The following is a 16,935-nucleotide window of genomic DNA, read 5'->3' on the forward strand; positions in this document are numbered from 1 at the left end:
GCAAAAGCCCTAATGGCACGTACCCTAGTGAGATTCAGGACATCTCCACCATCTTCTCTGTGTCTCTGGGTTGTCTTTCTTTTTTTAATAAACGTTTTCGAGGTTTGTCCAAAAGAGGGCCACGTGGGCTCCTGGCTGGCGGGAGATGAGCGCAGTGGGCGGTGCACACTGGACGGTCACCTCCGGGCTGGCAGCTGATAGCGTATTTTTTTTTCCAACTCATTTTTATTAAAAAAATAAAAAAATGCTCCAACTATCAGTTTTACAAAATCTCTAAGGGAAACACAAGAGCAAGGTGCTGAGGTAAAAAACACCTGAGGTAGCTTTTTTTTTGTGTGTTTTTCTCTTTTAAAAAAAATCTGTAAATTTAACGCCCTGGGCCAACGACCTCATGTAAATTGCTATTTTCTCTTCCACATTTTTTTTTTCCAAAAGGAAGAAATCATTTTGCAGAAAATGGATGGCTTATATACTAACATGTAAAATATAGACAAAATATATTCTTTCTTTGCAGAGGTTTATCTTTGTTTGGGTTTGGTCTGATGGGTTCCTGTTTCCTCTTCTGAAAAGCTAGGACAAGTACCATTGACTCTTGTTGTTCTTTTGAGTAACCGAGTGTGAGTGGAGGCTGGTTTGTGTGTTCGCTTTTGTTCCTTCTGTGTGATGTGACACTCAGAGCACTGCTTTGCCTGGGGGTGCACAGAGAGTGGGACTGAGGCAGAGGGTCGGGGACTAAAAGGATGGAGGAGGGGTGGGAAGGACAGGGGAAGGATGGGGGGGCGGAGAGAAACAGAGACAGAATTATAGAGCAGTATGCAAAAAAAACCAGTTTAAAACCCGTGAAGCGAAGAGAAATGGGTGTGAGTTCGACAGGGGGAAGAGTTTCCTCTTCGGACGGTATCCCTTCCGTTGACGTACACAGGTGACCGGAACTGCCGCGAGTGTCCTGACCAGATTTCCCTCTGGGTATGGATGTGTGTGGGTGGCCCTGGAGCTCCTTACTAAGCCGGGGGACCTCCCAAAGAATGACTGTATATTCTTTAAAGTCTAGAAAAGCCTGATTTCTCTTTAAAAAGAAGGAAAAAAAAATTAATACTTGATTAAGAGTTGGAGTTAGTTGAGTTATTTGATATATTATTTCTAAAATATATTAACGCCGCAGGCACCCTGGGTAGTAACCCACAGGCCACATATCTTAACATCTTTCCCCTTCTACTATGTACACACATGTACAGAGACAAGTTTCCAACAAAAGGAAAAAGGGTGTGACTTTTTGCTTTGCTTTGAACACCTTCACCTATGTTAGTTCAACTAAAAGGGATAGCGTGGTGGGAGTGACGGAGAGATCCGAGCGGGCGGGGAGGTGGGCAGCTGGGCAGCCTGCAGGGGCCCGGGGAGGAGGGGGGCCGGGCCGGGAGCCGCTGGCCTCCCCGCCCCCCCACCTCCTGGCCCCCAGGTCCTCTGCAGAGAGAGCCCTGTGGCTCTGCAGACCGTCTCGTTCCTCAGGATGGTCTTTGGTTTGCTCCCGCCCCGGCTGGCTGTGTTTGGTCTCGTTCTGGCAGGTGTTGGAAGGGCTACATTCATCCGTTGTTTCGTTGTTTCGCTGGTGCCTGGGGAGCCTCACTTGCTGCGGGGCGAGGTGACTCCCTGAGGGTACTTCTGCTCCTGCTGCTTCACCTGGTGCACGATTTCCCTGATCTTGCGCTGGGCGGTCTGCAGCGGGAGGGGGCGGGCGGAGAAAAGGAACCCCGTTCTCAGGATGAGCCCTGGGGGTGAGCCTTGGGGAAAGGAGGTGCTAAGCTCGGCCAAGGGTCGCCCACCCTTTCTATGGGTCCTCTTCTGCCTGCAGGTAAAGTGGTAGAGGGCCCCCTACCCACGCGCCCCCCCCACGCCCCCTACCACTCAACCTCAAGGCTGCTGGGTCAAGGACGAGGGGGTGGGACCTCCAAAGCTTCCAGCTAGCTGCTGGACAGATAGGCCAGGAAGCAGAAGCCAGTGACCAGGGGAACGTGCAGAGGTCAGAGAGCATCCCCCTCCCAACTGCGCACACAGCTCCCGGGGCTGCCCGCCCACTGCGGGAGCCTGCCCCTCAGACAGCCCAGGGCACTGGGGGCCTGGGGTGGGGCAGCCCCAGGCGCAGGTGCTCTCCAGGCACAGTCAGGTCTCAGGGCAAAGACGTAGCCCTATCAGGCGTCTTCAAACTACGGCCCGTGGGCCACATGCGGCCCGCAGAGGAGTCTGATCCGGCCCGCCAGGTTTTTTGGGCATTGAGCGAAGCCGAGGTGTTACAGTAGGAATTAGTAGTTCATATAGTCCGGCCCTCCAGCTCTCTGAGGGACCGAGATCTGGCCCCCACTTTAAAAAGCTGCGGGCTCAGCGGACAGAGCGTCGGCCTGTGGACTGAAGGGTCCCAAGTTCGATTCCAGTCAAGGGCACATGCCTGGGTTACAGGCTTCATCGCCAGTAAGGGACGTGCCCTCATCATTTCATCATGGACGTTTCTATCTCTCTCCCTATCTGAAATCAATATATATATATATATATATATATATATATATATATATATATATATATTATTTTTTTTTTTTATTTTTTTTTTTTTTAAGGCAAAGCCTTGGGAAAGCTGGCTGGCTGCTCAGACACACCTTGGATGTCAGCGTAGCTTAGACTGCCTTTGTGGGCTAACACAAGGACGGAGATGGCTCGATCCCAAAACCCAGCCAACCAAAAGCATCAAAAAGAGCTGGCCCTTCCGAATGAAAGAGAAGCAGCTGTGTTTGAGAGGCTGTGTCCTGGGGGTGGGGTGGGGTGGTGGTGGTGGCAGTGGTGGTAATGACTTGGGAAAGAAGAGGTAAGAGCTATGAGAGCCTACTGTAAGGAGCACTGAACCCTGAATGGTGACGCTTTGGCACCCAGGATGGTTCTCAGGGTGCCATCGGGAACCCTAAGGGCGGGCCCTTCGGGGGTGTCTCCCTGCAGAGGAAGGCTGCCAGCCCTGAGCCTGAGGGCGCGGGGAGCTGAGTTCTCACACTGGAGCATTTCGGGGCTTGAAAGGTGCTTGGCTCAGGTCCTGGGGCCTGCCCGGGGGCAGGGTGGTGAGAGGTGGGGAAGCCGGTGCCCTGTGGTGGTGCCAGAGGGGCAGGGAGAGGTTCCTCCCCGGGGGCGGGGTGGGCCGTGGGTATGTGTCCTGCGGGGCCACCTGAGGGACCACCACTCGCTTAGTCAGAGTTGAAAGGAGACTGGCAAGAAGGACCACACCCTCACAGCCGGTACCTGGCTGGCAAAGAAATGCCCGATAATTCTGACGATCACTTCCTCGTTTTCATCCGGCGTTTGGTCGCGAGGCACGATGACTTCCGCGCTGGTCAGGTTCTGCAGTTCGTTCACCTGGGCAGGGAGAGGTGGGCTCAGGGGGGAGCGGGGAGGGGGGAGGGGAGGGAGTGCAAGGAGGTGGAGGTGCCCACCTTCCCTGCAGCCTGGCACCCTCCCGGGCCTTCCCCGGCCTGGTCACCTGGGGCCCTGCTGGTTGGGGCCCCGGGAGGCTCCAGGACAGGGACAGGGAGTCCGTCCCCTGAGTCCATGGAGCTGCTCCCTGGGGCTGAGTTTCCGTTCTGCAGTTCCCACCAGAGTGGTCCCCGCCCACGCTCCTTGGGGCCCCCCGGCTCCCAATAACCCAGGGATGGAATCAAGGCTGACAGCCGAGGAGGGTACCCTTCCTTCTCGTTCCTGCCTCGGAGGCTTGCTCGCGCTGTTCCTCCCTGGGTGACTGTGCTCTCCCTGCCAGGTGGCCAGGCCCACCTCCTAGTGAGGCCTCCAGGCCGTGGGCCCCGCCTCATCTCAGCCCCACCTCCTGCAGGGGCCTCACCGCCCACCTGGCAGCACCAGCTCCTGAGGGTTTGGCCGTGGCCTCGGCCCTGTGCGGAGCTGAGCACGCACACGTGGGACAGACAGCTGACGGGGAAGAGGGGTGCACACAGAACTCAGTGACTGGGTCTAAAGTGGCCAAATAGGACCTTGAAGGACCAAGATTCTACGCCCTTGTGGTCTCCTCTGCTTCCGTTTGCCCACTGCACGCCAACTCGCCTAGAGCTCCGCGCGTGTCCCTGGATGTGAGGAGCAACACGCATGCCACACGGCTTCACTCTTTTGCCTGAAGGTAACTGTAGAACTTGGCTGTGATTCCTTGAAGAGTTTTTATCTAAAGAAAACAGCGTGCCCTCACACACACTCACACGCACACACTCAGGCCCACGGTGGCATCTCGGAGCCCTGCCAGCTTGCAGGGCACTCGGCCAGCACAGGCTCTTGGGGACCTCCAGGGGCCACGTCCCCTCCAGGTGGGTAGCGTGTGCCCTGAAGCACACCGGGGCCTGGCGGACGGTTCATGTCTAAAGGCTGCGGAGTTCACTCTCTGTGGCTTTTCAAATTGCACTGTGGTAACGCCACCTTCAGGCTTAAAACCCTGAATATTTTATTATAAAATATTCTCACCCACCACCCTGCTGCCAAACTACTCCCCGCTGCAGACCAGACGGCCAGGTTTGGGAAATAACGGGAAGACGGAATCTGCAGGGGGGAGCATCCGGGCCTCTGCGGGGGGAGTTTGAAGAGCCAGAGGGGTGTGTGTGGGGTGGGGCTCTCCTCTCTGTCAGTTTCCTGCTGCTGCGAGTGGTCACAACGAGGCAGGAGGCCCTGCATGCTCAGGGGGTGGGGCCCATTCCCCTGGGCACAGGACCCCGCTGGTCTGGGCACATGCCCTGGGCTCCAGCAGCACCACGGGCGGGGGCCCTCGGCTCCGAGTGCCGCTCTCATTCCATGTGGTCCTTGCAGAGCCCATGGCCGGCTGGAGGGGAGCCGGCCGCGGTGCAGGCAGCGCTGAGCACACTCACGGTCTTGCCGCCCTTGCCGATCACCCGGCCGGCGGTGGAAGAGGGCACTCTGATGTGGGCCTCCAGCTTCACCTCCTCTTTGGGGTTGAAGAAGTTCTCTTCCTTCAGTTTCCCGAAGATCCGCCCCTGAGCCTGAGAGGGCGAGACAGGACGGGCGGGTCGCACGGCGGCCAGTCCGCGGGCTGGCCGCGCGGCTGCGGGAACGGGGAGCCGGCGGCTGCACACCCGCCCTGGGAGCCGTGCACACGCGTGGGGGGGCGCTCCCGCCCCCTCCCAGGACCGCACTGACCTTGAACTGGGCTTCCGGCGGGCCGGTGATGATGACCATCCTCTCGCTGACGTCTGGGCCTTCCGCCGGGGCGATCTGCGGTGCCGGGAAAGGACAAGGCTTGGCTGCGGCCCCGGCCCCTCTCTCGCCTCCGTGGACGGCATGCACGCCAGCAAGGGATTCCAGGGCTCCCACCCTCGTTCCGTCCCCCTCCACCCCCTCTGCTCCAGGGCACAGGACGCCCTGGGTGTCTGGCTGCTCAGGGAGAGTTGGCAGCAGGCCAGTAGGCATTGACTGCTCCTGTCCCCAGCCACCTGTGAGCCTGGCCCGTCACCAAGGGCGTCAAAAGCTCTAGGAAGCCGAAACCAGTTTGGCTCACTGGTAGAGCGTCGGTCTGCGGACTGAAGGGTCCCGGGTCCGATTCCAGTCAAGGGCATGTACCTTGGTTGTGGGCACATCCCCGGTGGGGGGTGTGCAAGAGGCAGCTGGTCGATGTTTCTCTCTCATCCGATGTTTCTAGCTCTCTATCTCTCTCCTTTCCTCTCTGTAAAAAAATCAGTAAATTATATATTTTTAAAAACAACAACAAAAAAACAAAAACACAAAAGCTCTAGGAAAAGGGAGGGACAGACGGTGCCAATGGACCCGCGGCCCAGAGGGGAGGAAGGACTGGTCCACAGAGGCCTCTACCTGGAGCGGGCTTGCAGGAAAGTAGCCGTGGTGCTAAGTTTCAGCGCCCGGAGGCAGCTGCTGCACGCGACAGCCCACCAAATCGGGTCTGCTGGCCCGTCCGCTTCCCGCTGGCTCCTGCCTGCCTCACTGTGATTCTGGGAGGAACTCCCACCCCTCCACTGCCTGGCAGTCGCCAGCCCGGACCAGGGGTGCGGGAGGGCGTCCTGCAGGCCCCTCTGGAGGGCCGGGAGTAAGACCTCCCTTTATGACGGAAGCACAGGGGCCCCAGACAGGCGAGGGGGCGGCCAAGATCGCAGGCGCCAGGGCTGCGGCAGGACCAGGGCCTGGGGGTCCCCGGCTGGCCCTGCCGCCCGCGTTCTGTGTGGCGTCCTGAAGCCCGCGGACCGGGTGCTGCGCAGCGAAGCAGTGGGAGCTGGGCTCTGGCCTGTAACCAGAGCCGTCTGGGGTGCAACCCCACCCCCCACCCTCAGCTCCACCCATCCTTTCCGGGGACTGGTTAGTGTAAGGTCACCAGATCGTCCCGCTTTTGGCCGGACAGTCCTGATTTTCAACAATTTTTCCCACGTCCCGCGCGCGTTTTAAAAAAGTCCCGATTTTTGGAAAGATTGGAAAGATTAGAAAGATTCTTTCCAAAAATTGGGACTTTTTTTTTTTTTTTAATATATTTTATTGATTTTTTACAGAGAGGAAGGAAGAGAGATAGAGAGCTAGAAACTTGGATGAGAGAGAAACATCGACCAGCTGCCTCTTGCACACCCCCTACCGGGGATGTGCGCGCAACCAAGGTACATGCCCTTGACCGGAATCGAACCCGGGACCTTTCAGTCCGCAGACTTATGCTCTACCACTGAGCCAAACCGGTTTCGGCTATCGGGACTTTTTTAAAATGCCGCGGGACATGGGAAAAATTGTTGAAAATCAGGACTGTCCGGCCAAAAGCGGGACGATCTGGTCACCTTAGCAGTGGGAAGCTCTCCCCCCACGGGCCCCGGGGTGGACCCTGGGGACTGGGGAGGCCGGACAGGGCTTCTCTGGCGTGAGGACTTGCTTCAGAGACAGACACTGTCTTTCGGGGTGAAGGCGATCTAGCGAAGGCCAGGCCGATTTGGAAAAGCGGGCAGTTTCTCTCAGACACGTGGCTTCCCTGATTTTCTCTCCTCTCCGCTCCGGAGAGAGGTAGGGCTGGGAGGGAGCGGGCTGCTGGCCCAGCATAAGGAGCATCTGCAGGTGCCAGGCTGCAGCCTGTCCTGTCCGCGGGCCCCTCACAGAGGCCACCACTCCGCTCCCGGGCGCAGAGAGGCTGTGGGTGAAGCCGAAGGGGCTGGGCTCGCTCTCAGCTCCAGAGAGGACTGCGGGAGGGATTCTGGCCTAGCATGCAGGTGGATATACGGAACAACACTGGGCCAGAAAAGTAATGTCACCTGGTCAAATCTTGGCATTTACATTCTTTCTTTTTGTAAAAAAAAAATATTTTATTGATTTCAGAGAGGAAGGGAGAGGGAGAGAGAGAAACATCTATGGGTCCCCGGCTGGCCCTGCCGCCCGCGTTCTGTGTGGTGTCCTATGATGAGAGAGAATACTCCTGCCTCCTGCACACCCCCCTGCCCCCTTAATGGGGATCGAGCCCACAACCCGGGCATGTGCCCTTGACCAGGATTGAACCCAGGGCAACTTCAGTCCTCAGGCCAACGCTCTATCCACTGAGCTACACAGGCTAGGGCGGCACTCACATTCTTTAGCTTTGCAGCCTTCGTTAATACCTGGGTCCCAGTTTCTAACTTCTGCAATTGGCCCCCGTAAAATGCTCAAAATTTACACCCAAGAGCCAGTCCTGTCCCTGCCGGCCTTGGCTGCCTCTACCTCCAACGCTCCCTTAGGGGGAAAAAGGAGGATTTGATGAGATGACCCTCAGGTCCTTTTTAGTTGAAAATCCTGTCATTGTCTCCAGCATGGGATCTCGGACCACAGAGCTGAACCCTGGGGAAGGGTCTGGGGGGGCAGCCAGCCCTGTGTCTCCCACGCCTGCTCAGGGGGCGGGGCCAGCACAGCCTGGACTGGGTCTCCCTGCAGCGCACCTGCTGGTGCCACGCCCCCCCATGCGATACACCACTGTTTCCCTCCCTCCTCCCTCCCCCTCCGCCCCCCACCCCCCAAAGGGGTCCTGTCTACTTCACAGGTCCACAGGTCGGGTAAAGGAGGCCTGGGAGGGGAAAGGATTTCCCTACACAAATTCCTTAATGCCCTCGCTGCAGTGTTTGTTCTGCCCAACCCAGAGGTTTTGCCTTGGTTTTTCGCTGGGGCACCCTCGCTGAGGAAAAGACCCAGCTCTTCTCAGGGAGAGCGCAGGCATTCTCATTCTCCTTCTCTCCTTCTCTCTCTCCCTCCCTCCCTCTCTCTTTCTCTCTCTCTCTTCTCCAGGAGAGAGCGCAGGCATTCTCCTTCTCTCTCTCTCTGTCTCTGTCTCTCTCTCTCCGTGTGTGTGTGTCTCTCTCTGTCTCTCTCTGTCTCTGTCTCTGTCTCTCTCTCTCTCTGTCTCTGTCTCTCTCTCTCCGTGTGTGTCTCTCTCTCTCTCTGTCTCTGTCTGTCTTTTGTCTCTCTCTCTCTCTCTCTCTCTCTCTCTCTCTCTCTCTCTCTCTCTCTCTCTCTCGGTCACGGGACTGGCTGGGCGGAATTCGGGGTCCTGGCATGGCAGTGCGTTATCTTAGGTAACAATGGGACCTCTGTTTCCGAAAGTGTCTCGTGAGGCTCGGGACGTGCCCAGCATGCTGCCCGCGAGTGCGAGCTGATAGCGGGGCTTGGCCCGGGCCCAGGGCCCAGGAATCCTTCCCCTCAGCTTCCCCGTACCTCGGGCTCCGGGAGGCAGGATGTGGGTGTGTAAAGGCAGCAGCGAGGCCTGGGCTCCGGCCCCTCCCGCCAGCCCAGGGGCCTTCCTTCCTGCCTGCCTCTCTGCAGGCCCCGGGCTTCCTGTCAGGGCCTGCCACCGGCTGGCTTTCTGTGTATCACCCGCTGCTTTTCAAGGCGTTTTTCATCCCGACTATTTTTTTCCAAGGAGGAGGGTTTGTGACGCGGAGGCCAAGGGAAAGCCTCAGCGCGCTGACAACGAAGCATGAATGACGGCCTCTCTGGGTTCAGTCCCCTGGTTTGGGAAGAGGCCTCAGCCTTCGGGGCAGGACCCTGGTGACCCAGGGAGAACGGGGCGGCCCCTGTGCTGAGTACCTTCCCTAATGCAGCGGCTAGTCCGACAAGAAAGGAACGAGAGCGGCAGAGACGGAGGCGGCGGGCGGGAAAGTTCTGTAGGCTCTGTCCCTGGCTGGCGTAGGGGTGCCATCCTGGGACTGACCGCAGGAGCACGGGGGTGCTGGTGGTGGTGGTGGCAGGAGCGGGTGGGGCGCAGACGCCGGGAGAGAGACGTGTTACCTTGATGGAGGCGCCCGCAAACCGAGCCAGCTGCTTGATGTGCGTGCCCTTCTTGCCGATGATGGCCCCCACGGCCTGGGTGGGGATGAAGAGATTCACGACCTCCTGCTCCGGGTACTGGAAGGGCAAGACAAGACGGAGCCGGTCCCGGGGGTGGCTCCAGCAGGAACGTACGGCCGCCCACCACGGGCCACCCGGTGGGGTGGCCCCACCACCGAGAACATGGCCCCGGGGGGCCCGATTCTTTTGGGGCCCAGAGCTCGGGGGCGGGGGTGGGGGTGCCGCCTGCAGGAGGCGCCTGAGCACACGCAGGCACCAGGCCGAAGGCAAAGGCCCCGGGGCACCCGTCACCCGTCCACTGGGCACAGGAAGCCGTCCATTCACAGGCTTTCTGCCACAGACTAGTGTGGCGATGCGGTCTGCCTGTCTCCAGCCAAGAAGCCCAGGGAATGGACTGGTCCGAGCACAGGGCCGGGAGGCTCTGTCAGCGGAACAGGAACAGCATTTCCCCTGGCAGAGAGTGGCCAGCGGCCTGGGGGCAGCCCGGAGATGTGGGTACGGTCTGTGCCATCGGGGGTCACAGGAACAAAAGGCCCCCCCCTGCCAGGCTTTGTTCAGAGATTTCGAATGTGGCTCTTCCACAAAATACCACGGCCTGGGCCAGTCTATTTTGAAGAAGTGGCGTTAGAAGAAGTTTAGATTTTAAAAGTTTGGCTCGCAAAAGAAATGTCAAACCACCATTTGCCCACCAACCAGAACTGAAATGTACACATAAGGAACTGTTTGACATTGAAATTGGGTCTCAAAAGAACTCCTGGCCCAGAAAGAAATTCACTATGGACTGATTCATAAGCCTCTCAGGATAATGATTATTGCTTGTCTCATTTTTGATTCTTATAAGTATATTTCCAGAAGGACATGATCTCACTCATCTAGGGGAAATGGTGAACAACGTAGACTGATGAACAAGAACAGACCCAGAGATAAGGAGCCATGGGTCAGACTGTTGGACCTCAAAGGGAGGGTGGGGATAAAAGGGAGAGAGCAACCAGAGGACTTATGTGCACACATATGAGCCTAACCAGTGGTCAAGGACAATAGGGTCGTGGGGCCATGAGTAGGTGGTATGGGGGATTAGAATGGGGGGGTTGAGGACAAATATGTGATACCTTAATCAAAAAAGAAATTAAAAAAAAAGAAAAAGAAAAAAAGAAACGTCCATCATACTGTTGATATTTGGCTCTGTGGACTAATGACTTTGCTGACCACTGGCCCAACACAACCTCCTGATCTGACCCGCTGACCACTCACTGGCACCACTTTTCGGCCCCACAGGCCTGGGAGCACCCAGGCCGCTGAGCGGGCAGCACTGGTGCGCGGCGGGTGGGTGCGCGCCCCACGGTGTGCTGTTCCCGGCGCCCAGCACGGCGCCCGGCACCCCCCCCGCGGATGTCCCCTGGCGCCGGCCACGGGCGAGGGCAGGGGCGGGTGGGCGGAGCGAGGGGCACTTACCGCGTGATGGTGCGGGAACGGACTGAACTGGTGCGGGGGGTACAGGCCGGAGAAGTATCCGGAGTGGGTCTGCGGCGGGAGGAAAAGGGCCGGTCAGCGGCGCCCTCGGGGACACGCACCAAACTCGGGCAGCAAGGTTGCCCCACGCGACCCAGGCCTCTGCCCGGCCTCCCTGTCCCGCCCGCCCGCCCGCACACCCTCCCGTGGCCCGGGGTCCCTGCCACCTTCCCCTCAGAGCGCTGGGCCGGCCGAGGGGTCAGCATTCTTAGTTGAGACGTTTTTTGATTCCTAGGAACTTACCACGAGTACATGAACACGTACCCCATCCCCAAATCACACCCCCCCAACCCCCCCCCCCCCCACCACACACACACACACACACACACACACACACACACACACACACACACGGCGCAAGGACAATACCCAGGAGTCACACAGACCGAGCAGAGATGCTCCTGGGAAATGAGATCAGTGAGCTCATCGCAGCGTTTCAGAAGGAATGGGGAGGCTGAGAAAAGAGAAGCTTAAAAGCAGATTGAAGGAGGAAAAGAATGAATAAATACATGTGTGTCAGCGGAGGGAAGGGGAGGCGGGGGACGGGCAGGCAGATGTGGAGAGCAGAGAAGTGGGCTTTAGGAGAATTACATTTAAAAGGAGTTGCTATTGCCAAAACCAGTTTGGCTCAGTGGATAGAGCATCAGCTTGAGGACTGAAAGATCCCGGGTTCGATTCCGGTCAAGGGCATGTACCTTGGTTGCGGGCATATCCCCAGTAGGGGGTGTGCAAGAGGCAGCTGATTGATGACTCTCTCTCATCGATGTTTCTACCTATCTCTTTCCCTTCCTCTCTGTACAAAATCAATAAAATATATATATTTTTTAAAAATAAAAGGAGCTGCTATTATTACTGTTATTGTCTAAAGTTTTACATGTGTCTGCTTTTCCCCCAATTGACTGCCCCCACACCCCCACTCCAGGAGCCGCTTTTTTATTGAAAGCCTGCTAGCACCAGGCACTGTGACAGATACTTTACATCTACTATGAAACGCTTTTAATCCTCACATAGTCCTGGAAATGGGAATATGTCTGATTTTATGTGTATACATAGTTAATCCTTGCCCGAGGACATTTTTCACTTTTTTCTTTTCTTTTTTTGAGGGAGTGGAAGGGAGGAAGAAGGGGGCGGGGGGAGAAACATCAATTTGAGAGACACGCATCGATTGGCTGCCTCTACATGCACCCTGACCGGGTCCGGGGATCAAACTTGCAACCAAGGTATGTGCCCTTGACCAGGAATCCAACCTTGGATCCTTTCATCTGCAGGCGGACACTCTAACCGACCAGGGCTTGTTTTGGATGTTCTTTAGGCAGGACACCGGCCAGTTACCAAAGTCAGGTTAAATGTGCTTTACACACAGCTGATGTGCCCATCACAGGAAAGCTGGGCTCTGGGCACCAATCCCTCACCCCTGCCCCGTGAGAAACCTCCCAGAAAGCCCATCCCCACAGAGGTCAGACCCGGAAGTGGCTTGGGAGTTAAGGGTCCCAGCTTTCACGTGAGGGCCCTTGAGCAAATCTGGTTCCCTCCAGCCAGACTCTGAGCGCCAGATCACAACTTTGCCTTATGGCACGTTAGTGACAAAATGACACTGTTCCCCGTTTGAGACGGGCCTCAGAGAGAGAGAGAGAGGTGCGATCTCTGTGGGAGTGCCTCCCAAAGGCGTTCTGGGTGCCCAGAGCACCTGCGGGGCTTATACAATAGAAGCAACTTGAACAACAATCCTTTCCTTTCGAGACTTAGAAAGAGGCTGCAGTGACACCTAGTGCCCACAAGAGGGAGTTATGAGACCAGCGTTCTCTTGCAAACCTCCAATGGTTTGGCTCACTTGGTCCCGCTTTTCTTGAAGAGCGTCAGCTCCAGGCCCCTCTGGTGCAGGTCCCTGTGCTGAGGGCTGTCCTGGGCCATGGCAGGTGCGGGCAGAACTGCTGCAGGTTTTCTGCTCAGACAAACCTCTAGCTTGAGGAAAGGACACTTCTGCCCTCTTCTTACCTGGACAGCCCTCAGAGCAGAAATAATTCTTTTGAATTGTAATTTACCTTTTCCAGAAACTCATGTGAGGTCAAGAACCCACAGGCTGCACAGAGTGGCTGCTATTCTGGGTTTAAATCCACTTTAAGACTCAGAGCTGCACCATTCTATCCAGCTTGTTCAAGCACCTCCTTATTCATCTCTGTGACCCGCCTAGGACAGCCTCCGGAGCCGACAGGGACCAGGTGAGCTAGCGTGAGGCAGAGCCAAGATCCCAGCGCAGATCTGTCTCCTTCTGCAGCCAGGACTGCAGCACTGCACCCAGGACTGCTCTCCTGGAACATTCCGAATTCACTGGGTCAGGGGGCCCTGTGGTGCAAGTTTTGAAAAAGCTCTAATATGTTTAGAAGTTAGAGCTCTGTTGAGTTGGTTGAATACATGAATGGAAAATGAAAACTCCTCAGACGTATGTGGAAACTCAGCATCATGAAAGAGGGGAGCGAGGCAAGCAGATGACCCAAGTGAATTAATTCAGAAACGGAGAGAATTTTTTTTTAAGAGTCACCTGCTTTCTTTGTGAGATTGGAGAGGACAGTGCATGAGTAGATTGCTATGAGGAAAGACCAATGAGAGAAGCAGATTGATCTTAAAAACATGACTAGTGAAGTAAAAACCCATATGTTTCCATTGCTTTTAGAAAGAGAGAAAGTGGGGAGAGGGAGAAACATGGATGTGAGAGAGAAACATCAATCAGTTGCCTCCTGTACCTGCTGTAAACTAGGACTGAGCCCAAAATCCAGGCAAGTGCCCTGACTGGGAATTGGACCATGACCTCCTGCTTCATCGATCGAGAAGCTCAGCCACTGAGCCAAGCTAGCCAGGCTGGAATGAATACTTTTAAGAAAAAAGATAAACCAACAAAACCACGCAGCAACTTATAGAAATAAAAAAGCTTACAAGTGCTAGAGGCCAAGATGTGTCACACACAGGACTTATCAAATCTTCAAGAAACAGAAAATACCTACATATTCTTTAATTTCCCAGGCACAGTAAAGGTTAGCCTTTCAATCATTCTTGAGAAAAGAAGCCTGCTGTTAAAACTGTCACAGAGAATATAAAGCTATCGTAATCACAGTGTGAAAACAAAATGAATAATGGGACCGAGTCCAGGAATGACTAAGTGGGAATTTCGTGCATGGCAAAGATGACATTTCAAGTTGACTGATAAAAGGGTACATTACTCAATAAATGATTTTGGGGAAATTGGCTATCCATTTGGGAAAAAACAAAACCAAAACAAAGCCAGATTCCTATCTCAAAGTATAAGTCAAAATAAATTCCCCATGAGTTACTGATGTAAATATAAGCAACAATTTCCCAAAACCAGCAACTAAAAATCACTATATGTAAACACAGGGATGGGGGAAGGCTCCTTCCTTAGCATGACACCAGAGGCAAGAAATCCATAAAGGGAACATCACTGATTTAGCTACCTTCATTTTTAAAATTCCTGCATAAATTCTGTTGATGGGAAATCTGTGAGATTTTAATTGCACCTCCCCTTTGATGTAGTAACTGTAATTTTAGAAAATTTTCATACTCACATACTTGTGCAAAGACATATATACAGATATTCATTTCTACACTCTCTGTAGCAAAGAAAACCTGGAAACAACCTAACTGTCTAAAAACAATGTGCTGATTAGAAAAAACTATAATGAATTCATCCAATGGAATACTATGTAACAATTAAGGAGAATTAGGTCCAGCTATGGAAAGATGCTGATAAAACATAAAAAATAACTTCTAATCCACTCCATTTGAATTTTTCAATAATGTGACTGTATATATGCTGAGAAAACATTTTAAATATATGTAAACATAGTAGTGTTATATTTCTGGGGAATGGTTGGTGGGTAAAATTTGGGTAAAAGAAAGGCTGATGGGAAACATTTACATTTTACTTCATTCAATAGTTTGTTCACAATATATTTATTTTAAATTATTATGGCATAGGACACTCAAATAAAGCAAAGATAAATTAGATAAATTATAAACTGTTGAAAAAAACATTTACAATATGATAAATGGTTAAGAGCCTTAATATGTAAACAGTTGTTAGAAATCATTAAAAAAAATGGAAAAATAAAGACAATGACCCCTATTTTAGAAGTGGCTGTTTTATTATCTCTCCCCCCCCCCCCTTTAAGTATTTAGGTTGAAAGGGTAGCCTGGCCTTCCATTACTTCTATGGCAGTATATATAGTCTTTCTCCTTAGAAATGAGGTATGTCTGTATGTCTCAATGCCACTGAATTGTGCCAAGCTCGGTTATTCTCAAATCTCATAGCAAAGATATGAGCATGTGCCCCTTTGTAGCTATTTTGCTCCTGGGAACATCAATAATCCCTCCTGCTTTGTTTCCAGCTCTCCCCACACACACACACCTCTCTCTCTCTCTCTCTCTCTCTCTCTCTCTCTCTCTCTCTCACACACACATACACACACACACACACACACACACACACACACACACGGCTTACTATTGGCCCTATCCTTTAGTTCAAGGGAAAATGGATATTATTTTAAATAAATGGTATAAAGATTTAGAAATGACTCAGATCTGTGTATAAACAGATTGCAGAAATGTGTAAGTTCTTGTGACTAAGGACATGGCTGCCCATTCGTGTCGGTATTTTGTTGGTAAAACAGAGTAGGTTTACCCTGTCTCTCTACAGATAACCCAAAGCACTAGAAAAAAAGAAGTGACTAAGGTAATGTTCACCAACTGGATTCTTCCCATTTAAACAGTATAAACATTGGGGGGAGAGAAAGTTTGCTTTAAGAATAAGCTGTATGTATGTGTAGAGCTCAAAATAAAATAGCTGGCAGCCCAGCTGGTGTGGCTCAGTGGACCTGTGAACCAGGAGTTCCTGGTTCGAGTCCTGGTCAGGGCACATGCTCGGTTTGTGGGCTTGGTCCCCCATGGGGGGTGTGCAGGAGGCAGCAAATTGATGATTCTCTCTCATCATTGATGTTTCTATCTCTCTCCCTCTCTTTTCCTCTCTGAAACCAATGAAAATATATTAAAACAAAACAACACAAAAACTAGCTGGCAAGTATCCTGCACCTTACCCCCATTTTTTCTGAACAAGGCTTGTGAGTGGGAGCAGCAAGCAGGCAACAAACAGAAAATTCATAATTTCACATTTCTTCTTCTGTTATTAAATGTGATTCAAACAACAGTTACTGAGAACCCACTAAACGCCAGGCATTGCTCTAAGTATTTTAAAACACCGTGTATTATTTTATTTTAAAATCTGCCTGGTATCCTATCTAACCAAAGAGTAATATGCAAATTAGCCATCACTTTACTACACCCCACAAGCCATACCCACTAGCCAATCAGGAATGGGTATGCAAAATAACCCAACCAAGATGGCCGCGGCCATGGAGCGAGAGGAGGCTTGGGTTTCCCAGGCAATGGAGGAATGTTTCTGTACACCCCAGCCCTGAACTCCATGCAAGGCTACACAGTTTCAATTACAGAAGATAAATAAATCCCAACAAAAATGGCTTCAGCTATGGAGCGAGCAGGAGGCTTGGCTCCACTCCAGGTTACAAAGTTTCAATTATAAAAGATAAATAAATCACAGATACCAGGGCCTCCGCTTGGGTTGCCAGGGGGCGTCGCAGCCTGCAAACCACCACAGGCCCCTCGCCCAGGCCACCCCACACCCAAGGGAACCCCCACCCTGATCCAGGACAACCTTCAGGGAAAACCAGCTGGCCCCCACCATGCACCAGGCCTCTATCCTATCTAATAAAAGAGTAATATGCAGATTGACCATCATTCCAACACACAAGATGGCTCCCCCATGTAGACACAAGATAGCTGCCATAAGATGGCCAGCAGGGGAGGGCAGTTGGGAGAGACCAGGCCTGCAAGGGAGGGCAGTTGGGGGCGATCAAGCCTTCAGGGGAGGGCAGTTAGGGGTGACCAGTCCAGCAGAGGAAGGAAGTTGGGGGTGACTGGGACTGCAGGGAAGGGCAGTTGTGGGGGACCAGGCCTGCAGGGGAAGGCAGTTAGAAGTGACCAGGCCCTCAGGGAAGGGCTGTTAGGAGT

The 16,935-nt window shown here is 53.6% G+C and overlaps 1 protein-coding gene across 3 annotated transcripts in view; it reads right to left on the reverse strand.

Annotated features, from left to right (window-relative positions):
• Positions 1 to 90: 90 nt before the first annotated feature.
• Positions 91 to 16,935, reverse strand: part of IGF2BP2 (insulin like growth factor 2 mRNA binding protein 2) — a 131,890-nt gene continuing 115,045 nt past the window's right edge. For all 3 annotated transcript variants that reach the window (XM_036448084.2, XM_036448082.2, XM_036448081.2), the window contains 6 exons: positions 10,780 to 10,848; positions 9,268 to 9,384; positions 5,179 to 5,253; positions 4,890 to 5,021; positions 3,274 to 3,387; positions 91 to 1,713 (listed from right to left, as the gene is read on the reverse strand). In XM_036448084.2, coding sequence (XP_036303977.1) covers positions 1,621 to 1,713; positions 3,274 to 3,387; positions 4,890 to 5,021; positions 5,179 to 5,253; positions 9,268 to 9,384; positions 10,780 to 10,848 — 600 coding nt within the window. In that variant the 3' untranslated portion in view covers positions 91 to 1,620. The remainder of the gene's footprint in view (positions 1,714 to 3,273; positions 3,388 to 4,889; positions 5,022 to 5,178; positions 5,254 to 9,267; positions 9,385 to 10,779; positions 10,849 to 16,935) is intronic.

The sequence above is a fragment of the Pipistrellus kuhlii genome, unplaced genomic scaffold (assembly GCF_014108245.1).
Source record: "Pipistrellus kuhlii isolate mPipKuh1 unplaced genomic scaffold, mPipKuh1.p scaffold_m20_p_2, whole genome shotgun sequence".
NCBI lineage: Eukaryota > Metazoa > Chordata > Mammalia > Chiroptera > Vespertilionidae > Pipistrellus > Pipistrellus kuhlii.